This window comes from Lepus europaeus, chromosome 1, assembly GCF_033115175.1.
Source record: "Lepus europaeus isolate LE1 chromosome 1, mLepTim1.pri, whole genome shotgun sequence".
Taxonomy (NCBI): domain Eukaryota; kingdom Metazoa; phylum Chordata; class Mammalia; order Lagomorpha; family Leporidae; genus Lepus; species Lepus europaeus.
This window is the reverse complement of record NC_084827.1, coordinates 4,155,197-4,180,830: the sequence shown is the minus strand read 5'-3', so window position 1 is coordinate 4,180,830 and position 25,634 is coordinate 4,155,197. Positions and strand designations below refer to the sequence as shown.

At 45.2% G+C, this 25,634-nt stretch overlaps 3 gene segments (V, D, J or C); all 3 read right to left on the bottom strand.

Moving 5' to 3' along the window:
* Positions 1-25,634, bottom strand: part of LOC133757555 (T-cell receptor beta chain C region-like) — a 142,936-nt gene that overhangs the window by 95,098 nt on the left and 22,204 nt on the right.
* Positions 3,191-3,701, bottom strand: LOC133754607 (probable non-functional T cell receptor beta variable 23-1). The segment is given in 2 exon segments: positions 3,191-3,534; positions 3,653-3,701. Coding segments are annotated over 2 exon segments (393 nt in total).
* Positions 15,474-16,158, bottom strand: LOC133746582 (T cell receptor beta variable 19-like). The segment is given in 2 exon segments: positions 15,474-15,916; positions 16,049-16,158. Coding segments are annotated over 2 exon segments (492 nt in total).

Genomic DNA, 25,634 nt, shown 5'->3' with positions numbered 1-25,634 from the left:
TTCTACCAACCGAATGCACCACTCATTTCCTGAGCTGGGTGCAGGCTGAGTTTGTGTTCGAAGGAAAGTGAACTTTGAGCACTGTGGATTGGCTGCTGGCACAGAAATACAGGGCCGAGTCCCCCAGTTCAGTGGACTGGATCTCCACGCTGCAGGGTTTGTTTTTGGGACATTGAGCTGAAAATTGCTCATTGATCATTTCTGTTTTCTCAATGATTTCTTCATCCTGGATGTAAACCAAAAACCTGAGTTCCTCTTCTGGCTTCTTACGATACCAATAAACATATCTGTGTCCTTTTGCAGGGACACACTCCATCTTTGCTGTCTGTGCCTTTCCTTGGAGCAGATGTCTGGGAGTCTGGGTGACCTCTGTGTCCATGGAGCCTGTGGAGGGAGGAGACAGAAGCTGGAGGAGAAGGCCTGAGGGAGCCTGGGAGAGCAGCCCCAGGAGGCCGAGCAGCCAGGGGGACTGGAATGTGCTGGTGCAGAGCAGGGACTGACCTGCTCCCCAGAGACACAGGGCCACCCAGCAGAGCAGACCGTGGTGCATGGTGTGTGCAGGAGGAGAGGAGTGGCAGGCGGCTCTTCCTGGAAGGCTTTCTCATCCCCAGCGGTCACCTCCTTGTGACGTCATCACTGCCCATGGGCTTCACCCTTGCCCTGCAGGTGGGCCCCGCACATGTCCTAGGCTGTGGGAGGGGAGGGGGTGTTTTAGCTGGAGAGGACAACTGGTGAGAATTTTAGGCTACTTTGATTTTTTTTTTCATTTATCCTCACTCTATTTGTAATGAAGATCGTTTTCATGTTGTTCATTTATTTGCTGGTTAACATTGCTATTTGGCTCTTTTTATCTCTGGCCATGGATCATACACTTCAGTGTATGATATGCAAAGATTGCACACTTTCTTTGTACTAAAATACACACCTTTTATGTACATTTTCTGTTAGCACTTTGAAGCACCCTGGTACCACTCATAATCACATAGCACCTACTTTACATTTAGGAATTAAATATTGGACGACCAGGAAACATGTTGTGCATAAAAGAAGCAATGAAATTGATGTCTTTGACGATTAAAAGAGAAATTGTCTCATTGGTCTTCTAGTCTGTGTCACAGTTAGAAATTCCATTTTTCTTTCTTCATCATGTCCAGGTAATCATAAGCCAGTGGTAACTTTTGTCGTTCTTTTTCATTTGAGAAGACAGCTATTCAATACAATAGTTATTCACGGTTCTGGACCAGATCAAAGTTTGGGACAGATTCCAGGCCTCCCATGTGGGTTGCAGGGATCCATGACTTGAGCCATCATTGCCTCCCAGGGTCTGTAGTAGCAGGAAGCTGGAGTCAGGAGGCAGGTACTGAATCCACATCCCCTGGTGTGGGATGCATGCATCTTTACCACAAAAAAAACCTGGAGTTTCCACATCACATTTGAACTTGAGCATCAGTGGCAAGGTGCCCTGGTACCCTCTGTGCTCTCGTGTGTTGGCCTCCAGTGCACCAGTCTGCAGACCTGCTGGATGCAGCCTGCAGGGGTCGCGAGTGCAGAGGGAAGACTGGGCAGGCAGAGCTGATGCGTCCAATTGTGCGCCCTGTGTCTCGTGTTGACATGGTGACTTCACCCTTTATTTTTTGTCACAGGTTTATTTTTAGAAACAAGAATGCTGCATGTTACTGTGCACATTGCAGGTTCCCCAATGTTTCAGAAGTGTTTGAATGCGCATATTGAGAGCACAAGGGTACTAGCACTCAGGTGGGTCTCCTGGGAGGAGGGACTGACATTGTGAGCTCCCACGGGGTGCTGTGGCTACTGCCTTCAGGTGGAATACGCTGAGGCAGCCTCAATGAGTGAGGCATGGAAACCGATGTGCAAAGGTGGAAAACAGGTTTCAGCAAGGACATTCCTCATGAGTGTTTAGGAAGACCTTCGATTCCAATCCACCTTCATGATCACGTGCTGGGAGGTGGTAGATGGTGGCTAAAGAACCTGAGAATCGTGGCTCCTGACTTCAGCACGGCCCAGACCTAGCTGTTGTGGCCATTTAGGGAGTGACCCAGCAGATGCAAAATTTCTCTCTCTCTCTCTCTCTCTCTCACACACACACACACACACATACTCTATTTCTCTTTCCCTCATTTATCCCTTTAAATAATAAATTAGATAAATAAATAAACAAAACCTTTTTCACTAACCCAACATCTCAGTAAAAACACACAGAGGAACTGTTGGGGAAATCTGTCATTGATTGTCATGGCAACCACATGTGTTTAAAATTCAGCGAAAAGGGCTGGCACCGCGGCTCTATAGGCTAATCCTCCGCCTGCAGCGCCAGCACACTGCCGGATTCTGTCCCGGTTGCCCCTCTTCCAGTCCAGCTCTCTGCTGTGGCCCAGGAGGGCAGTGGAGGATGGCCCAGCACCTTGGGTCCTGCACCCACATGGGAGATCAGGAGAAGCACCTGGCTCCTGGCTTTGGATCAAAGCGGTGCACTGGCTGCAGCGGCCATTGGAGGGTGAACCAACGGCAAAAGGAAGACCTTTCTCTCTGTCTCTCTCTCACTGTCCACTCTGCCTGTCAAAAAAATTAAAAAAATTTTTAAAAATTCAGTTAAACCGTCACTTAAAGTACATGCATTTTATCATATTTATCATATGACTTATGATGTTGCTTTAACAATTGCTTGGTGGGAGTATTCCAGGGAACAGGAGTTGCTGAGAGCTTCAGCTAAGTTTCCAGGGCACTGCACAGCTGTGAGAAGCAGTCATGAAAGCCGTTAAGATGGGCTGGGTCCAGGTCAATATGTGCTGGGTGACAGGTCAGGGTCCACGGGCTCATCCTCCTTACTTTGAACACATGGGTTTCCCAGGTGAGAAGCACAGAATGAGGTATGTGCAACACACATACATGATGTATGAATGTATACTTTCTGGATTGTTACAATCCAGAAACAGAGAGAGACAGAGAGAGCTGTTCTGGTCTACCTTGTGCACTTTTCTGTACCCGGCATCGTGACCCTCTTTTTTGCCTGCTTTCGCCTTCCTGAGTTTCTGTTCCCATCCTCTGTTTTTCCTTATGGTTCACATTGGGCTGTCATTTACAACTTTTTTTCCTTCAGACCTATGCTCTTTCAAGTTTGGTTTCTGGTGTTTTCTACCAACCGAATGCACCTCTCATTTCCTGAGCTGGGTCAGGCTGAGTTTGTGTTCAAAGAAAAGCGAACTTTGAGCACTGTGGATTGGCTGCTGGCACAGAAATACAGGGCCGAGTCCCCCAGTTCAGTGGACTGGATCCCCACGCTGCAGGGTTTGTTTTTGGGACACTTAGCTGAAAATCGCTCATTGATCACGTCTGTTTTCTCAATAATTTCTTCATTCTGTAAGTAAACCAAAAACTTGAGCTCTTCTTCTGGCTTCTTATGATACCAATAAACATGAATATGCCCTTTTGCAGGGACACAGTCCATCTTTGCTGTCTGTGCCTTTCCTTTGAGCAGATGTCTGGGAGTCTGGGTGACCTCTGTGTCCATGGAGCCTGTGGAGGGAGGAGACAGAAGCTGGAGGAGAATGCCCTGAGGGAGCCTGGGAGAGTGGCCACAGGAGGCCTAGCAGCCAGGGGGACTGGAATGTGCTGGTGCAGAGCAGGGACTGACCTGCTCCCCAGAGACACAGGGCCACCCAGCAGAGCAGACCGTGGTGCATGGTGTGTGCAGGAGGAGAGGAGTGGCAGGCGGCTCTTCCTGGAAGGCTTTCTCATCCCCAGCGGTCACCTCCCTGTGACATCATCACTGCCCATGGGCTTCACCCTTGCCCCTCCCGTGGGGCTGTGGGAGGGTAGGCTGTGCAGTATCTAGTGAAGACAACCGATGTGAATTTTAGCTTACAATCATTTTCTTCCAAGACTCACTCTTTCACTCTTTTTGTAAGAAGTTATTTTTAATAACGTCTTCTTGTAATAAAATCTTTTAAATAATAATGTGATTTATTTATTGGCTTTTAACAAGGCTATTTTGTCCCTTCCCTTCTATCTCAGACAATTAATCATTCAACTCAGTTTGTAGAATGCATGAATTTCAAGATTTAGTAGTGCTAAATTAATTGTTTACTTCCATTTTCTATACACTGCCACCATATGCAACATACACTGGCACTCCTCCCAAGACAAGGTTTATCTTTATAGAGTGCCAGTGTTAACTGCCCTTTGCCAACATTTCATTTTGAAAAATTATAATTATTTTTTATGTATTCTAAATACCCAACCTTTGTCATCTATATGTGTTATTAATACCTTTGCAATTTATGGTTTATGTTTTCACTTTCTTTGTGATGTTTCTCTTTAGTTTCTTTATTTGGTAAACTGTATCATTCTTTTCTTCCAAGTGTGCCTTTAAAATGATTTGTAGGAAGTTCTCTTCCATAGCCCAAGTTCATGGAGAAAAACTCCTCTCTCTCTCTCTCTCTCTCTCTCTCTCTCTCTCTCTCTCTCTCTGTGTGTGTGTGTGCACATCCACATTTTAACCAAAATCTGTAACATTTTGAATCTGCATTTAAGCACTTAATCCATTTTGACTTAAGCTGTGAGGAAGGGTTTAAATTTATCTTTCCTTGTGTGGGTAACTGCTTGTTCCAGGATAACTTATTGGATACCAAATCATCCCCATGTATCAGCAATGACAGCTCTACCCTCTGTTAAATTTATATATATATATATATATATATATATATATATATATATATATACACACATGGGCTTGTTTTTCTTCTACCATTATTTCCCAGTCATCTATTTCTGTCTCTTTCGTTATCCTAAATATTGAAATAATTTGACAATTGACAGGAGAATTCACCTCATTTTACACTTCTATCTTGCCTATTCTTTTACTTCATTTCCATTTGTATTTTAGATTTTTTGTCAAATTTCATGGAAACATATCCTTTGTGGTTTTGATTAATGTCTTCATGACTACACAGATGGTCTTGCAGATGGAAGTCGTCCTCCCTATACCAGAAGGAAAGCACCATTCATATCAAGGGCGAGACATGGTGGTTGGATGAAATTGGACAACAAGTCCTTGTTAAGCTAACCCTTATTCTTCTGGTCTCTCTATATCCCACCAACTACCTAGTCCAACCCAGTTGTGTCTTGTCATGGTTTCTCAAGTCACTGCTTTGTCCAACTCAGGATATAAATGTTCAATTTTGACTGCATAGTGGGTCTTTGTTCCCTTTGAGGGCCCCAGTGCTGTGTGAAATCTTTATTAAATAAATTTGCCTATGAATCTCCTGTTAATCTGCTTAATTCCCTTTTTTTTAAAGATTTACTTATTTATTTGAAAGGGAGGGAGGTAGGGAGGGAAGGAGAGAGAGAGAGAGAGAGAGAGAGAGAGAATCTTCCATCTGCTGGCTAAAATCCAAATGGCCACAATAGCCCAATAGCCACAGCATAGCCAGGCTGAAGCTAGAAGCCAAGAACTCAATCTTGGTCTCTCAAATGGCTGGTGGGGATCTTTCCCAGGGGCATTAGCAGGGGAGGGAACTGGGTTGGAAGCAGAGCAGCCAAGGACTCTAACCTGTGCTCCAACATGGGGTGGCAGTTTGTAAGTGGTGGCTTAACTCATTGGGCCACAATGTCAGCCCCTAATCTGTTTAATCTAAGGCCCAGAGGAAAACACTAAGGAAATAGAGGTATGTTTTTGTCTCCCCTGCTCTGTCCATTATTCACACTATAGCCAAGGTGACATGTGCTTATCTGATTACTATAGGAATAAGATGTTTAAAACCCCAATGCTTTCTATTCAACTTTATGTTCAACTCTGATTCATTCACCTTGGTTTATAAAGTCTTGACTGGTATGAAATCTTCCTACCCAGTCTCCCCCCCCCCCCCCATTCTGCTCCTGCCATACTGCTGACTTCCTCCCATTCATAGAACACACCAGCTTTTGTCTTGACTGCAAAATTCTGCGCTGGTTCTTTCATGTTTCTTAAATGTGCTTCTATTTGTTTCATTACCCCCAGTCCCACTTAATTAATTCTGGCTCATCTTGATGTAAAGTATTAAGGAATAATATTTAATATTTTTTTCTCCTAACATTTCTTAATAGGATAATAAGCATTAATATATGATTTCAGGGCTGCAGACATTCAAAGATTTAGTCACAGTTCATCTTTATTAGGTAAAACAAAGAATCTGAACTGTCTTTTAAAAATAGTACCAGTAAGTGGATTACAGATAATAGGCTCTCAAATGTCTATCGAGTACGTGACTTGACATTAACAATTGATCAGTCAAAAGGAGTTTTCCTATTCCAGAATGGAAGAAATGGAAGACGTGGTATGAAGTTGTGAAGTGGTTGACCAAGGGATTACCATCAGACACTTGAGGTTTTGTATGTACTGTGGCAATTGGATTGAGATTCTTCTAGGCCAATCCCAGAAACTGTTTTTGTGGGTTATTGATTTACATTGCCAGTTGCCTCACTTTTTGTGAATCATGTATGTGTAGGGTAGGGTATTGAGTTAGAAATGAACACTCAAAATGGGGCTTTCCAAGAATATAGAGGGCAGGCATCCAGGTTAAGGACCCTTCACCCAGCATGTCTATTATTGGAGAACATAGGCTCCCACTGAGGGTGGGGGGGAGAGAGACGGGGAGGGAGAGAGAAAGTGTGTTGGGGAGGAAGAGGTCAGAGTATATCTCAAAGGTGAACTTCATTTCAAATACCACATAGCCACAAGAGCAGAGTATAAAATCAGAGTATACAAAGAAAATGTTACAAAGAATTACATCAGCAATTTGGAGGAAATGTTGTAGGGTTTTACTTTGATGGCCGTGGTCCAGGGAGGGACAGAACACAAATTTGGATCAGATTGTTTGATGCTATGGCCATATCCCCCTAAGGTAACACGTGTGAGCAGTGGGATGTCTCTAATAGTCAGCTGGATGGGAGAAGCAGCTCCACACACAGCACTCATCCATGCTAGCTGATGCTGGGATTCTATTACGTTGAATGTGGGAGAGGGAAGTAAATGGCCGCACGGGATGGGGAAGCTACCACTTTCTCAGTGTATTTCATGTCAGAGACTTAAATGCTCTTACCTGTTCCATGCCATTGGTGAAGGAAGCACTAGAACACTTAACCAGTACTTTGTGAGGTGGGCAGTGTGGCGGAGTAGGTTAAATTACCATTTGTGACACCAGCATCCCATAGCAGAGTGCCGGTTCAAGCCCTGGCTATACTTCTTTGAATCCAGCTTCCTGCTAATCTGGCTGGGAAGACAGTGGATGATGGCTCAAGCACAAGGGCCCCTTCTACCCATCTGGAAGACCTGGATGGAGTTCCTGGCTCCTGGCATCAACCTGGCACCGTCCTGGCTGTTACAGCCATTTGAGGGGTCCGCAAGTTGATAGAAGATGTCTTTCTCTCTCCCCCATCTCTGCCTTTCAAAATAGATACATAAATCCTTTTTAAAAAGAGCATTTTGCTAGCTCTCTTCTGTAGGCTGAAAATGCTGCTGGAGCAGGGACATACAACTATGTGCCCGTGGCTTAGATGGCAATGAACACAGGCTAAGTTGCTCACTCCAAGTGGTACATTGAACAGACAATAACAAAATAAAGTCACCATGTCCGAGGCTGAATCGGCTCTATTAAATAATTGCTCGGGAGGCCATTAGACAAAGGTATACTAGTGCTCTTGAGTTCTTGTGTAAGAAAACTGAGATCCATGAACAATACTTAACCAATCAAAAACCACCAACTAGCATCTGATTAGATAAGAACTTTCTCCTTAACCAGTTACATATTTTCTTAGTCTTGTGTCTGAAAATATATTATAAAAGTTGTCCCTTGGTGAGCCCTTGTTGGAGGCCAAAGCAGCTGTGGTCTGGCATTGCCTAAATGAATTGATGTTTGCACACCTAAACTCTTCAAAATAGTAATGTGTTTATCTTCTAACAGTTCCATCTGGTTCCCTTCTGTCCTTCTTTGGTCACGGGCAAGGTCTTCTCTGCTCGCCTCCATTTTCACACTTGATGTCTATGCCCTCTGTTCTCCATTGCAAAGGATTTATAGGGATGCAGGCCCACTGGTTTCACGGTAAATGACTCAGTGATGGATTCACGTTTGAGGACAGTAGGAGTCACCATTATTCCACTGGTTCTCACTAGGCAATGCTCTTACATGCTCTCTTTCAACACCCCTAATCCCTTCTAATCTTTGCACTTATTTGTTTCATTTTCTGTTTAAAGAAACAGATTCGGGCTAGCATTGTGGCGTAAGGGGTAAAGCTGCTGCCTTGGAAGCCGAGTCCCAGGAAGGTACTGGTTTGTGTCCTGGCTGATCTACTTGCTATCCAGCCCCTGATAATGGCCTGGGAAAAGCAGGGGAGGATGGCCAAGTGTTGGGGCCCCTGATACCACGTGGGAGACCCAGATGAAGCTCCTGGCTCCTGGCTTTGACTTGGCTCAGCCTTTGCATTGCAACCATCTGGGGAATGAACCAGTGGATGGGAGATTCTCTCTCTATCTGTAATTCTGACTTCAAATAAATAAACACATCTTTAAAAAAATAAATAGAATAAAATAAATAGCCACACATAGACAAGTAATGACTGTGTTATGAGCCACAGAACAAGATTAATAAGATCTCATGCATTTCCCATCTTCTGATACACAGGCAGCAGTTTCTTCTCACATAAACCTAGGGTTAGAATCATTGGGTCATGGGATACAGGACTGTTCAGCTATGTGGGAGAATGGCAAGGCATTTCCAAATGGTTTTGTGAACTTAATGGAATGCCCAGAATGAAATGGGACTGCAGGACCCTGAGATGGGCCAGTGACTGTGCTGTGAGGAGGCCTGGCAGTCATTTTAGTGCCACCTCTCACCTCCCAGTTAAGGCACACGGGCTCCAGCCACACAGAGCAAAACTGGATGCAATGGTCAGCCTGATGTCTCAGGCATGCGATAGGAAGCTAAGTCACCACCCAGTGCCTGTGTCCTCCTGCGAATGGGCCACACAGGGATGCCAGCACGTGATGCAGCCCCTGGTCATCTGTGACCTCACTTGACATTTGCCACAAGATGCGCTCTCCTCTTACTACAGAACAACAAGATGAATCTTAACTAAATTTGTCTCATAGACCTGATTTTCTGCATATACTCAATGAAGAAAGGCATAAAACCTAGGTCCTTACAACAACAACAACAAAACAGGTGGAGCAGTCTGTTCAGGTGATAACTGACAGGTTTACCTGGGGCTAAGTCCTCCTCCAGCTCTTAATATACTGTGTATTTTGCAGTTCAACGAGACTGTGTCACTATTGCCCCCACCAGTAACTTGTAAGTACTCTGTGAATCTGAACTCACACTTCTGAACTTCCATTTCAACAACAAAATGGATTTAAAAGGATCTGTCATTGTATCTTGCTTCACATTTTCCTGATCACAAGCGAAGCCAAAATAGCTCTTCATGTTTGTGGATCACATATTGTTTCTTTATTAAGATATCTTATTATCTTTTGCTCATTTTCTATTGGGTTAATCCGAGGTGTGGTCAATGGAGTCCTTTGGTGTCCCCTGTGAAGGGATTTTTCTCAATGGCCTACCTTCCTTGCTCCACTAACTGCCTTATATCTTCCAGCAGAAGTTTCTAGTCCAGTCGACCAGCCCTGCTGTCCGAGGCCTTCCATACAGGTTCCCTGGCCTTCTCTTCTCTGCGACACCGCTCACAGCCACCTCCTCTGTAGATGCTCTTGTCCCAGGTGTGGAGAGGGGCTATTCTGTTCCTGTTCCCTACTCTCACCTGCCCGTTCATCACTCAAAGTTCTGTGGAGGGCATTGTCAAACTCTTTTGTGAGTAGCTCTTTGCCTGGCTGGTCACCATCCTCTCATCTCAGGGGCATAGCATGGTGACAAGATTATGCCGGATAGTTCTGCAGAGCCAAACACCAAGGCTGACCACAGAAAACACATGGTGATCTGCAGAAGTGTCTTCAGAGCTACCTGGAAGATAAAGGGTAGCTGTATCCAAGAACACATGACAAACACGTGGCAGGGTCAGGGCAAACATCCGGGATTTATCCCTGTCAGGGATCTTCCAATGGCAGGTGGCCACTTTTCAGGCCCAATTCTGTTCCCCTTCTGCTAGGCATGTACTGTGCCTCCTCCACACTCCACAGCCAGAATCTCTGCTCTCCTCTCCCCTCCCCTCCCCTCCACTCCCCTCCCCTCCTCTCCCCTCTCCTACTCTCCCCTCCCCTCCCCTCCTCTCCCTTTCCCTCTTCTCCTCTCCTTTCCCCTCTTCTCCTCTCCCTTCCCCTCCTCTCCTCTCCCTTCCCCTCCTCTCCTCTCCTCTCCTCTTCTCTCCTCTCCTCTCCTCTCCCTTCCCCTCCTCTCCTCTCCTCTCCTCTCCCCTCCCCTCCTCTCCCCTCCCCTCCCCTCCTCTCCCTTTCCCTCTTCTCCTCTCCCTTCCCCTCTTCTCCTCTCCTCTCCTCTCCTCTCCCCTCCTCTCCTCTCCCTTCCCCTCCTCCCCTCCCCTCCTCTCCCTTCCCCTCCTCCCCTCCCCTCCTCTCCTCTCCCCTCCCCTCCCCTCCCCTCCTCTCCCCTCTCCTCCTCTCCCCTCCCCTCCTCTCCCCTCCCCTCCCCTCCTCTCCCTTCCCCTCTTCTCCTCTCCCTTCCCCTCTTCTCCTCTCCTCTCCTCTCCCCTCCCCTCCTCTCCTCTCCCTTCTCTTCCTATTTCTCCCCTGCCCCCAACACTCAGGTGTTTCAAGTTGAGAAGCTGTGGTTTCCATCCTCACAGCTCCTTCCACCCGCTCCCTCCCGGGGTCTGGTGTGTGGGGAGGAGCCGAGCGGCCACCAAGGTTCTTGCCGAGGTCTCAGATCTCAGCCCAGCGCCGTGTCACTAGCGCCACAGAAGTAGAAGCCGATGTCTTCAGGCTGTGTGTTTGTCACCTCCAGACTTGAGTGGGATAGGTTTGGATGGTTGATGGGAAACTTGGCTTTGGTAAAACCCTGTTCATAGGCAGTGTCGGAGGCCTGATTGGAAGTTGCCATCAGCGTGAAGCTCTGATTCGGGAGCTGACGATACCAAAACACGGTTACGGCCTGCAAATCCACAAAACGACACTCGATCTTCACAGAGGTTCCGCTCTTACAGATAGCCCTGCTGGGATTCTGCTGGACCAGAGCACCGAGCCCAGAGCCTGCAGAAACAGAGGTCAGAGAGCAGGAAGGGGACAACATGAGCAGGGTCAGACACAGCCTCAGCCTCGCTCCCTCCCCTTCCTCCTGGTTCCTGGAGAATTCTGCCTGCTTAGTGCATGCTTCCTCTCACACCCGAGGGGTTCCTCAGCCCCATCTTCACTGACTGGTGGCTCCTACCCTTTACCCCCAGGAATAATGGACACTCCATGTCCTGTGATCAGCATAAACAATCTACAGTGGCCAACCAATCCTTCCTTCCTGCACACACACACACACACAGACACAGACACGGGCTCCCAGGTGTAACAGGGCTCATACCAGGCCCCAGAAGCAGCAGAAGCGTTAGCATCTTCAGTGGCGGCCTCACACCTGTAGGACAGCGCACTCCACCTTCCTCTCCCAGTCCCAGGGGTGGGGTACCTGATCACAGAACACGCAGGGTGCCCTCATCTGCCCCCTGCTGGTGCTCCTTGCCATTGATGTGAGATGTGTTCATCTCCCTGACAGAAGCCTGCTTGCTGAAAAAGATCAGAATCTTCCTCATTCAGCTTACACGCTCAGACCTAGAACACGGAGATGATGCATGGGAGCTTCTATGCAGAAGGGCTTGTTCTGGATACTGAATGACATTCATGTCGGTTCTTTGCTTCTGCGCAGTGCCCAAGGCAATCGCAACAAGACGACTCAGCTCTGTCAATCACTAGACTTACAGGTTGACATCCCCAGACATGTCAGCAATGCCAGGCCATAGTCATGATGAAGACGTTTCCTCATGTTCTCAAGGAGATGCTGGTCTCATGATAATCCCATTCATATGTTGATGGACTTAGTTACAAAAATTCTAAAAATGGAGGCCAGCACTGTGGAATAGTGGATAAAGCCACTGCCTGCAGTGCCAGAACCCCATATGGGCGCCAGTTCTAGTCCTGGCTGCTCCACTTCCGATCCAGCTCTCTGCTATGGCCAAGAAAAGCAGTAGAAGATGGCCCAGGTCCTTGGGCCCCTGCAACCAAGCAGGAGACCTGGAAGAAGCTCCTGGCTCCTGGCTTCAGATCAGCCCAGCTCTGGCTATTGCAGACATTTGGGGAGTGAACCAGCAGATGGAAGACCCCTCTCTTTCTATCTCTACTTCTGCCTCTCTGTAGCTTTTCCTTTTAAATGAACAAAAATATTTTTAACAAAGTCTAAACATGTATTTATTTAGTGTACATGTTCCTATATAAGTCACTATGAGGGTTATGGGGATAATTTAATTCAAGTTATCAAAGTTATTTTACTGTGATGAGATCAGGTGAAGTATTGGCAAATGGAAACATTCTAGTAGGAGTAAAGAATCATTTCTGCTCTGAACATGCTGGGATAATTATTTCCATGGACCAATCTTGGAAATACATAATAATAAAAAAGAGCCAAAAATCTTGTGCAAAATCTTTGTATTTTCATTTTTCTAACAGCCTAATGGTCGTGCTTTCACTTAATGGCTAGTTCTGTTTCTCTAAGGTGTGTAGCTTTTAACGAAAACGTTGGGATTAAGATCTAGCCCTTCAAATCACATTTGTACTGTGGTGAAGTAGTTTCTATCCTAACAGAACAGCCATTGCAGTGCGTGAACACCAGAGTTTCTGTTGGAGCACGTTTGCGTGTTCCTGCGGCTGCGTTATCTTTCTCTGTTTTGTGTTGGGCCTCTTTAGATTGGTCCACTCACACCATAACTGTACTTTTTCTGCAATGGGTAGGTAAGCAAAGCTTGCTATAGGTCACCTCTGTCCATGGCTACCTCGTCTGTGTCAGAGAGTGACTGACATAGAGGTATCAGTGAGCATGGGCTGCATAGTCACAGGAAGGCACTTGGCTTCAGCCCAGTCTCAGGGCCTTTCTTGCTGCTGTCAGGGACATGAGTTTCAATGACTGTGGAATCTCATTGTGCCATGTCCTCAGCATGTTTTAGATCCCATTCAGTCATGAGTGTCTCTTCCCCTCTCTATTATTTTGGCCTCTGGTTGACTATGTGTAAGTCAAGTTCCCACAGAATACCTGGGAAAAGAAATCTAAATTCCAGGACGGAATATGAAGAGATGCTTAGAGCCAAGACTTTGGACAGGGACTCCTGATAGTCCTTGTACTGGAAGACAAAGGGCTACACAGCAGAACGCACTAGGGTTCTTCGATGCTTTTAAGAATATTTTAAAAAGTACTTCAACCAGAAATGTTACCTATATACAGTGGATGGTTTAGACTGTCATCCATTTATAGATACAGAATTATGTGTTCAAACAAAAAACAAAAAAACTGACCTTTTGTATCCATGGGCTCAACACCTGTGTGTGTAAACAACCATGGTTCAAAAATATTCAGAAAAATACTGCATCTGTACTGAATATGCACAGACTCTCTCATTATTCCCTAAACAATGCAGGATTTAACTATTTACAAAGCTATTACATCGTGGTGGGTGTTATAAACACTCCAGATATGACAAGGTACGCAGAAAGTTGTGCATAATATATACGCAAATTACAACATGACGTACAAGGGTCTTGAGCATTCATTTGGATATCTTTGGGGAGTTCCGGAATCAATCTTCCATAGGTACAGAGAGACAACTGTAAACACAGCCCCAAGAAATAACACCACTTGTCTTCAGTCAGAGCGTAATAGAACGAAAGCTACACAGGGCATGGAGATCATGGGGAGAGTTTTCCTGGCACCTGTCTGCTGATCAGTTGCTCACATGTTTCTCTCCAGCCCTACCATCTCCTGAGTGCCCTGAATATGTTCACACCGGTTTCCAGTATATTTCTACATAGTTAGCCAACGGAGATCCACTAGAACTGCAATTCAGTTTTCCTCCAAACTTTATTTCATTCAATCTTCCAAATGTTCTCCCATGGCCATATTCTGGTGGAGGAAAGTGCTGATATTTCCCTTCTGATATTACCCCATTACTCTTTGCATTCATAGTTCCTAAGCCTGACTCAGCCTTTCGGTGCTTGCCCATCTGGTGATATCCTGCTCATCGTTCCAGTTTCCTCTTAAAATTCCCTGTCTCGTTGGAGCCCGTCTTGATGTCATCAGACAGAATTGGCTGTGTTATTCCCTATACGCTACTAACATTTCTGATTAAAGCACCATTCTGTGATACTGTGATTCTGGTATTTGTCTTCTACCTATGTCCCTAAACACTAGGTTTTTATAATTTTTAAGGAAGAGACAATTTTCCATTCATTTTTCCTAGTGGTCAGAAAAGTAGAAAAATAGTTTCTGTACTGTGAACTTAAGCTCTCTTCACTCTTCCTTCTGTCTTGGTTTATCTACCTGTCCATGTGTATGTGGCTCTCTCCCTCTATAAATCTATCATCTATCTACATCTTATTTTCAACTTATCTACCTCAGTCTACGTCTCTGTCTCTACATGAGGAGACAAAGACAGATAAATAGGTGTGGGCATTGTGGAGTAGTGTTTCGGACCGCTGCTAGGACAGCCACATTGCCTATCAGAGTGCCAGTTCAAGTCCCAGCTACTCTACTTCTGATCCATCTTCCTGCTAGCATGGCTGGGAGACAGAACATGATGGCCCAATTGCTTGGGTCCCTGCCACCCATGTGAGTGACCCAGATGGAATTCCTGTCTCCTGGCTTCAGTCTAGCCCCATCCTGGCTGTGGTGGGCATTTGGGGAGTGAACCAGTAGATGGTAGATATCTCTTTCTCCTTCTCCCTCTCTGTCACACTATCTTTCCAAGAAATAAATATTTCTTATAAAATACAGATATAAACATTTAAATTATTTATTTAAATAAGAAAGATTGACAGAGAGAGGAAGGGACAGACAGAAAGAGATCTTCCATCTGCAGGTTTACTTCTCAGATGGCCACAATAGCCAGGGTTAGTCTAGTCTGGATCAGAAACTCCATCCAGGTCTCCTGCACAATTTTCAGGGTCTTAAGGACCTGAATCACTTTCTTCTGCTTTCCCAGGCACATTAACAGGGAGCTGAATTGGAAGTGGAGAGGTCATGACTCAAACTGGCCCACTGATATGGGATGCAGGCATTGCAATCAGAGACTTAGCCCACTGCACCACAACACTGGTCCTAGATATTTATCTTTATATCAAGATATACATTATAGAGAGACAGATATAGTTATATAGAGATATGTAAGTACATATGATAAATAAATATGAGTGTATATATGTGTAGGGTGTGTATAACTTCTAAACCAGCTTTGTGAATGAATGAAGCTTTGCAAGACCCCAACAAAGTTCCATGTCAATCAGTTATAATGATGGTAGCAGCTTCTTTGGACGCTTGATGGAGGTTTGCGAATGGGCATGTTGGGCGAGAAGAGCCACCTGGTGGGGAAACAGGGCTTGCGACACATTTATGCATGGAGAAGAGGGGGTGGTGTTTCACTGTGTTCACACTAGCGGCACAGAGATAGAGTGCCCTCTGGTTCTCTTGGGTTGATGTCACAGCAAGAGTAAAGGATGTCTTCTTTCCCCGGAAGGCATTGTAGCCTTCAGCCAGGTCTCCTTTCTGAACATCTTTGACAGTTTGTGAGTAGTAGATGAGTTTCAACCCCTGCCCTGGGTCCTGACGATACCAATACATGACATCGTGATTCAAATTCTGTTCACATTCCAAGGTTACAGCCTGTTTTTCCTTTCTGATCAGGTACTTTGGGATCTGATTGATTCCACCATCCGTGGTTCCTGGAGAAGAAAGAGCAAGACCTGTAAATGCAGCACAGGTACGAAATCAATGCTTCTGTCCGTGGGTAAAGGCTTGGGTCTGGAGCTTGGCATGCTCGGAGCAGGAATTTGCTCCCTGAACTCAGGACTCACCTCTTTGAAGGAGACAAAGAATCACCCAGCACAGCACCTGGTTGCTCATAGTGCAAAAGGGGTCTCCTTATAACGCTTAAGTACTTGTTGGAAGAGAAGCTAGGACAACTTAGCGCTTGGGCTCCCCCTGGCTTAATACAGGAGGTGAGATGAACAGTTAGAAGGATACTGGAGTTATTCAAGGCAAGCTCCCTAACGCTGTGGCTGAGCAGACGGGCTAGAGAACTGCAGAGTCACTCACACATCGCACGACTGCATTGCACCTGGGCTGAGAAGAGTTTCATTTCAACTGTTGTTGGTTTTACCTTTCCAGTTGATTTAATGCTTTTAAATCTAAAAGTTTATTTATTTAATTTAGAGGCAGAAAGATAGATCTCCCACCCACTGGTCATTCTAAAAATGCCCACAATGGACAGGCCTGGTCAAGGCCTGACCAAGGCTGGAGACAGGAGCTGGGAACTCAATACCAGCAAGAAGTTAGAATCAGAAGCAGAGCCAGGACTTGAACCCAGGCATTCCGATATGGGACGAGAGCATCTCAAGTGGCATCCTAACAGCTAGGCCAAATGTCCACCCCAGCCCTAATGCTTTGATTCCTAGAATAGATACCTGGTCATGGGAGAACACAGAATTCACCTTAATGACATGAGGTCTCTTGGAGAAAGGGTGACCGTGGTGGTCTGTGCAGACATGTCTGTGGAGGCTGTGGGAACACCTGCTTGGCCTGGCTGCTGCACAGAGCGTGGTAGCCGTTCTAGACCCTCTGTGCATGCATGCTGAGGCCTCACTTCCTACAATCACTGTCTCTCTGGATGGTTCTACTTGTTTTTGCCATCTTGGTTCTTCTACTTGTTGCCCTGCCTTCGATGCTGTTCCTGAATTTTCAGTTGAGTTTATTCTCCTTGCTCAGCTTTTACTTTATTCTTCATTGCTAGGACAATTTTGTCTTTTTCTTTCATTTCTTTCCTGATTTCAATCAACTCCTTTTTTCATGTCTCCCAGCACTTGTCATTTCTTCTCTTAGCTTTTGGACTCGTGGTTCTAGGTGGTCATCAATCCTCAGCTACTCTCTTGAATGTTTAAATATTGAATATTTAAATCATTTTGAGGGATGGCGCCATGGCTCACTTGGTTAATCCTCCGCCTGCAGCACTGGCATCCCATATGGGCGCCAGGTTCTGGTCCCAGTTGCTCCTCTTCCAGTCCAGCTCTCTGCTGCGGCCCGGGAGGGCAGTGGAGGATGGCCCAGGTCCTTGGGCCCTGCACCCGCATGCGAGACCAGGAAGAAGCACCTGGCTCCTGGCTTTGGATCGGTGTAGCGTCTGCCGTAGCAGCCATTTGGGGGGTGAACCAACAGAAGGAAGATCTTTCTCTCTGCCTCTCTCTCTCACTGTCTATAACTCTACCTGTCAAATAAAAATAAAAAAATTTTTAAAAATCAGTTTGAAGTGTAGACTTCTATCTTCTTCTGACTCATGACTGTGGAGGGAGTCAGGGCAGATTTCCGAGGGAGCACCTCTGTTATGTAGGCTTTACTTTCCTCTTGTTCATTCTATGTCCTTGGAACATTTAGCAAAACTGTTTCAATAGCATCCTTTTCCATCATTCTAGCCAAGTCCAGATGCCTTAGTAAGTTTTGTTTGTTTTCATGCTGGGGGTGTTTGAGCCTTCTTAGTTTGTGATTCTCTTGTATGTCGTAGGACTCTAAGTTTTCCTCATTCTCTTCTGAACCAATTGCCGGGGGAACTTCTTTCCTTTCTGGCTGTTTTCCCCCTCAGAAGTGATAACTTTTGGAAGACTGTTCCTGTAAGCCATGTGCCTCCTGCTGTAAGTGAGGTGGACCCTGGTCTTTTTCTGGTGCTTTCTCCAGCTCTCCTTGGGACCTTCCCTGCCTTTATCCATCTCACGTCTTCTGGCCAATTTTCTGAGATTCTACCTTCCAGGTGGAGTGAGGGAGGGACAGGAATGAGTGAAATAGTTTCAGAAAACTCAAAAGGCGGAATACGCAGAGGCACAGCATGTTTTATGCTCCATGCTGGTAATGCTGGGCTTAACTTGTTCCTTGTGTATTTCCAATGATTTTGCATGTGTCTGCCTTTTGATTTTTTTCTTAAGTTTCTAAATCAAATGTTAATACATCCTTTCTGTAGGTGCCCAATCTTTACTGAGCAGTGATAATAAAAGGATAATATTGGAAATAATAAAAAATTGAGGGGGTGTGTTCCCAACAAACGATATTTATGGACAAGACATTTCTCCTAAATGCCAGAAAAAAAATGTACAACTCCATTTTCACCACCTCTTAAGCATTCTATGGTCCTATAGCAGGAGTTCTTAGTCCTGGCATCCACACAAACCTGCACAGGCATGAGGCAAGCAGCAAAACAAAGTTTATGCCAGGAAGAACACCAGGCAGTGTGATGTGAGAAGAAAACAATCTGTGAGTGAGACAAACCTGGATTTGAATCCTATCTCTTGTTGTTTTCCTTTTTCTTCTTTCTTTTTTCTAAAAAAATCCTTTAAAATAATTTCAGTTATTTATGGAAAGGCAGAGAGAGCTCCCGTATGCTGGTGCACTCCTCAAATGTTTGCCATCACTGGGTTGGGTCAGACCAAAATCCAGAGCCTGGTGCTCATTCCAGGTCACCCAGGTAAGTGGCAGGAACCCAACTACTTGAGCCCTCACCTGCTGCCTCCCAAGGGTCTGCAGTATCAGGAGCTGGAATCAGGAGCTGGGGCCGTGTTCAAACCCAGACACTCTGACGTGGGACGTGGGCATCCTAACTGGCCTGCTAAGTGCTAGTCCAAATGCCTGCGTTTTATCTTTCAGTAGGTTAATAAAAGAAATGAGATAACACGAGGGATAAGCCATATTGTCTCAGGGTGAGAGTGAGGAAAGTATTTCCTTTGCTGATGGTCTTGTCAAGCTTGATATACAGCGTGGAGTACAAGAAAGAGAGTTTCTATTGGTCCATTAGTGTTAGACTTGACAGGTGATGTCCACTTGTTAAAAAGTATTATTTTATTTGTTGGATGACAGAGTCTCAGCTTCTGAGCAGGGGCTGGGATGTTCCATAATATTTCTATAGGCTGCTCCACTCCACCCTCAACCTGAAAAACGCCTTGGAGCTCATCAGCTGCTTAGTCGGGCAGCAGGTTGCTGTCCCCGCCCACTGCTGTATCCGAGGCAGGGCTGGGGGCTGTTCGTGCATGGTGAGGACCTGACTCTGCACTGCTGTGGAGGATGAGCTGGCACAGAAATACACTGCTGAGTCCTGTGGCTCTGCTGGCTCCATTTGTAGGCTGCTGGGTCCCTCTTTGGGAAATTCAGCAGAAAACCGTTGGGCTGGCATCCCTGAATCATCCATGACCCTTTCTTCCTGGAGGTAAATCATGAACTTCAGATCTTCCTCCAGGTGCTGCTGATACCAGAAAACATGAGCGTGTCCTTTCATCGGAGTACACGTCAGGGTTACCTCCTCGCCCCGTCCTCTGATCAGGTGTCTTGGGCTCTGCATAATGTCAGCTTTCATGAGACCTTAGAAGAAAAAAGACTGCATGAGTCAGGGTCATAATGGCAAAACAATGAGTTCCTACCGGGAAGCAGTCCAAAGTGAGGGCCAGTGTCTTTGACGTCTTCCACATCTGTTTAAAAATTCACAGGGATTTTGCTTCTCCTACTGAATACAATTGTTTCTTTCTACATGTCAATACCTTTCCAAAAAGCTCTAGGGAGCACAGAGTTCTAAGAGTGTTTGAGAGACACAGTTATCAAGCCAGAGACAAAGCCCCGAGATGCTGATCCATTAGTTCAAAACTCACCTGTCCCCAGCAGCCACGTGAGCACACAGCACGAGAGTCTGGTGCCCATGGCAGAGTCGGGCAGACAGGGGAGGAAGGGCACTTTCCACAGCAGACCAGGGAGCCAGCCCTCACAGCTGCTCCCTGCGAAGGCCAGTCTTCCGTGAGTTCACCGTTTCTAACGGGGTCTGTTCTCTAGAATGGACCTTATGTGTCAGTTGAATGGTTGATCTTGTGATGTTAGCTATTCCCACAACCTGGCTCGGTGTGTATTTGTGGGGGTGGTGTAGTGCAGGGAGTGTTTCGAGGTAATCACCTTCGTTAGTAATCCTTTTTAATGTGTGAAACATATCTGAACATGTTTTATACGTCCCTTTCCCTTTCCAGTTTTTATTGTCTTTTGTTCCTTTATCTTCCTTTCATTTGCTCAAATCATCATTTTCTTTTTCGCTTCTGCTGAATAAAGATTTTGGCCAGAGGAGACATCAAGATACACAGATAAGAGACAGGAAAGTGGGCACCCACGTTGCTGGGGGAAGGGAGACAGGAAGTGATTTGACATCTTCTCTGCTTCCTGCTTTTCTCCCCTACCTCAGCTCTGCAATGGTTTCAAGCATTTTAAGATTTTCAGTTCACTCTTCTCATCTTTTGTTAGTCCATTTGAATTTTTGATGGGAGAACGAACATTATACAAACTGTAAATTCACCCTAAGACCTCATGTCCCCTCCCTCTAGCATCTCGTCTGCATTTTTCTCTGTAGTCACGCATGGGAAGCCTGTGTTTGGGAGATCTTCCCCCTTTTCTGGTCTTCCTCCTTACGCTGTAGCACTGCACACAAGTTACTTGAAAGTCTGCTTTATTCCAGGCATAGTGAAAGAAAGACACAAAGATCGAGACCCGGTCCCACGCCACTAGAATCCACACGCTCCCTGGAAGAAGTAGATGTGTGCATTGTGTGTCTAGGACACTCCACGCTTTGACTGATTCTGGCTCAATTTTTGTGCTCACATAGCAGTGGTTCAAGATCTTATTCCTAGGGGGCCCTGAGGCCTCTCTCAAAGGGTCTCCATGACTCTGCAGAGTACCTAGTGGGCCTCCTCTTAGGTTCTGCAATCAAAACACGGGTGTCATCGCTGTCCTTCCTCAGGGAATATTTCAAATCATCCACCGAAGCCACGGACGGAAATGTCCCTCCCTGAACACCTGTGCCTGTCCGGAAGGGGGTTTTGTGGGGTGATTCCAGTGTGTTCGTCCTCGGGCTGCTAGAGCATTGTTGGGGTTTATACAGAGCGGGGAAGATGAATGGTCCGCTCATCACCTCTGAGGTGTCGCTCAGGGCCCAGTGCAGCTCTCCCTGTGTGCAACATGGTTCCCTCAGCTGCCGGTTGCCTGTCTCCCATCTCTCAGGGCTCAGAGTACATTTATGAAGTTTGTTAAACGTGTTATATTTTTAGAAGATTGGTACATTTATCCATAAAGTTGTTACACAATGAATATTAGGCAACACGTGTTCCTATTCACAAGGTTAATTTTGGAAAATGTACTCTTTTTTTTTTCTGATATTTGAGTCTTTTTAGGTGGAGGCGCCAGATTTTTCTTTAAAATTGAGGTATAACTCATATAACATAAGGTTCACCCTTCGAAAGTGTGTAATTCCTTGCTGTTTTGTGTATTCACAAAGCCATGCAATGATTGCCACTAATTCCAGAACATTTTCACCACCCCCCAAAAGAAATCATGCCTCACTGAGTCACTCCCCATTCATTCCTCCTCACAGCCCCTGTCTCCCATGAATCTACTTTCTGTACCTAACGATTTAGATATTCTGGAAATCATACATATACATGTATCTATGTATTAAATGTCCTTTTGTGTCTGGTTTCTATCATTAAGCACATTTTTTATCCACAGTGCGGCATGTATCACTGCTCTATTGCCTACTCATGACTGATTGCATTTTATGGATACACTGATTTGTGTGAATCCACTCACAAATTGATGGACATTTCCACTTTAGGGCTAATATGAACACGCTGAGCTGAGCATGTGTGTAAGTTTTTATGTAGGCACATGTTTTCAATTGTCTTGAATACATACCTCAGATTGGAATGGCTGGGCTATGTTCAACTTTTCAGTAAATACCAAACTACGCAATGACTATACCACTTTACATTCACACCAGCAATACACGAGGACCCCAGCTTCTCCTCATTTGTGCAAGCATGTAGTGTTGTCTGTCTCTTCTATTATAGCCTAGTGTGTCTTTAGTGGTATCTCATTGTGATTTTTGTTTGTATTTCCCTAATGACCAATGATGCTGCGCATGTTTCCTGTGCTTTGTGCTATTGGTGGATCCTCTTTTGAAACATGTTTATTCATCCCTTTCCCATTTTTGTCTTCCTATTATTGAGTTGTGGGTTTTCTTTGTATCTTCTGAATACAAATCCCTGTGAGATATATGATTTGGAAATATATATTCCACTTGGAGGCTATCTTTATCTTTCTTGAAAATGTCAGAGGTTATTTTTATCTTTCTTGAAAGTTTCCCTTGGGGGCCTGTGGTGCAGTGCAGGAGCTAAAGCCAATGCCCATGAGGCTGGCAACCCATATGGGCACTGGCTCAAGTTCTGGCTGCTCCACTTCCAATCCAGTTCCCTACAAGAAGCAGAGGATAATCAAGGGCTTGGGCCCCTGCATCCATGTGGGAGACCCAGATGAAGTTCCTCGCCCAGCTCTGGCCATTTCCACCATTTGGGGAGTGAATCAGGGGATGGAAAATTCTCTCTCTCTCTTCGTTTCTCTCTCTCTCTGTGTGTGTGTGTGTGTGTGTATGTGTGTTTCTTTCTCTGCTTCTTTCCCTCTCTCTGTTCTCTGTATCTCTGCTTTTCAAATAAATAAATACATCGTTTTAAAAAATAAAGTGTGCTTTGAAGCACAAATGCTTTTAGATTTGATGAAGTCCAATTTATCTAGTTTTTTTCTTTGGTTGCCTGTGTTTTGGGTTTCACGTTTAAGAAATCATTGTCTGCCCTGTGAGACAAGTCCCCAGATGGTCTTGTGACTCAGCTCGTCTGCTCTTTCTCTTTTTAGTTCTCAAGAACAACGGTAGAATGTGCTGGGAATGCAACATCTTGAGATAAGGAGCAACTGGCCAGAACAACTGAGACTCTGTTCTTATTTCTCCTAGAATGGGATATTCTGTAAATGCTTTCCCCAGCAACAGTAGCCCTGGGATCTACGTCCACAGGCTTGGTGTACTTTCAGAGACCCCCACCTGCAGTGCAGCTTAAGACAAATGCAGATGGAATTCCACCCACCCTGGACGGTTTTCCTTAGCCTTGGGGGAAAGCTGCCCGAGAATGGGTTTCTACTATGTCTTGCTAATGAATAAAGTTGCCTTGCATTTGTATGCCTGCTCCCTGTCCCTGGACCCATGTAGGTGGCAGAAATGGCAGCCTGGGATGCAGTGGGCTGAAGTGTTCTGTCTCCTGTTCCTAGTGACTGGTGTGGAGACAACTTTGCTATCCTCCCTGCATTTAGAGGTCTTCTCTGTGATCAGCAGCCAGTGCACAGTGCATCTGCTTTGCATACACAAGGTCCTAGAGATTTAGATCTATGTTTTCTTCTAAATATTTTATAGCACTGTCTCTTACACTTAGGTCTTTGATCAATTTTGAATTAGTTTTGTGTATCATACAAGGTAGGGTTGTAACTTTATCCTTTTGCATAGTAGATACCCAACTTTCCCAGCACTATTTTATTTTACCTTTTTAAAAGATTTATTTATTTGCAAGTCAGAGTTACACAGAGAGAAGAGAAGAGAAAAAGAGAGAGAGAGAGAGAGAGGGAGAGAGAGAGAGAGAGAGAGGTCTTCCATCCAATGGTTCACTCCCCAATTGGCCGCAACGGCCAGAACTGCGCTGATTCGAAGCCAGGATCCAGCAGCTTCTTCCGGGTCTCCCACGTGGATGCAGGAGCCCAAGGACTTCTGCCATCTTCTACTGCTTTCCCAGGCCACAGCAGAGAGCTGGACAGTAAGTACTGCAGCCGGGTCTTGAACTGGTGCCCGTGTGGAATGCTGGTGCTTCAGGCCAGGGTGTTAACCCGCTGCGCCACAGTGCTGGCCCAGAAATTTTGCAATTTTGATGCAATTGTAATGGGACTTGCACTCAATTTTATTTTTGTATTGTATACTGCTATTGTATAGAAATACATCTGAATGTTTGTCTTGCTCCTGGATAAACTTGCTTATTGGAACTAGTGGAGTTGTGTGTGTATGAATTCATTAGGATTTTCCTATATATAAGATTGTGTCATTGTAATTAGAGGTAAATTTATGTTTGTCTTTCCAGCCTGGATGTTTTTGTCTGTCTATTGTTTAATTTATCTGGCTAGAACAGAGTTAGTGGTAAATTGGTGTCCCTTTTGGATTTCTGAACATGTATTTAAATTCTAGTTTTGAGGGACATTTTAATCGGGATTAGAGTTATAAGGTATTTTTTCTTACAGTTTTTTAAAGCTTTTATTCAATGAATGCAAATTTCATATGTACAACTTTAGGAATATAGTGGTTCTCCCCCCATACCCTCCCTCCCACCCCACTCCCATCTCACCTCCTATTCCCTCTCCTATCCCATTCTTCGGTAAGATTCTTTTTTAGTTTTTTATATACAGAAGACCAGCTCTGTACTAAGTAGAGATTTGAACAGTTTGTACCTCCACACACATACAATGTATAATGTGCTGTTTGAGAACAAGTTTTACCACTAATACTCATAGTACAACTCATTAAGGACAGAGGTCCTACAAGGGAGTAAGTGCACAGTGACTCCTGTTGTTGATCCAACAATTGACACTCTTATTTATGACCTCAGTGATCACCTGAGGCTCTTGTCATGAGCTGCCAAGGCTATGGAAGCCTTTCCTCACAGTGTTTTAAAAAATTATTACTTCTTTTTTTTTCACTGTGTATTTCAGGCGAGATTTTTCCCAACGTGCCTAGACTTGCCTACTCCCAAGAGACAAAAGCTACGTGGCAGAGTCCCCATCTACCCGTGACAGGGCAGGGGTAGGAATGCAGACCTGCAGCTCCAAGTGCCAGCTCTGAGAATGGTGAGGTGTGCTGTGGAGCTCCGCACAGATTCCTATGCCGGTTTTATTTATCACATCAAGGGCCAGGATGCCAAGGCTGGGGGTTTTAGATCTGCTGGAGGGCAGTTCCTTGATTTTGTCCCTGAGCACACGTGTGCTTTTTCTTCTGCCTCAACAGCTTTGCAAAGATTCTTTTGATTTGGCTGAGTGGCAGGTGGTAGAAATGATGAAACGCGTGTCTTTAGATCTTTATTCAGCGTGGCCTATTTTCTCTTTAATTATTTTGAGCTATTTATGTATTGATTTTCCACAGGATAATCATAGGTACTTGGATGGGATCAGATTATACGTATATTTTCAATCCTGTGCATGGTAGTCAGTCAGTGTCTATTCTTATGTATCCTGGTTTAACAAATCCCTGGGCACATCATATTATTGAGTCTGGTCAAAATTAAATTCACCTTGCTTATATCTCATTTAGCTTAATGACCATGATAAAGTAGTTTTTTTTTTTGTAAACAAGATTTATTTATTTATTTGAAAGGCAGAGCTATAGAGAGAGGAGAGGGGAAGAGGGAGAGAGAGAGAGAGAGAGAGAGAGAGAGAGAGAGAGAGAGAGAGAGAGAGAGAAATCTTCCATCCACTGATTTACTCCACAAAATGAAAATGCCATGCAAAGGTCTGGGCTTGGCC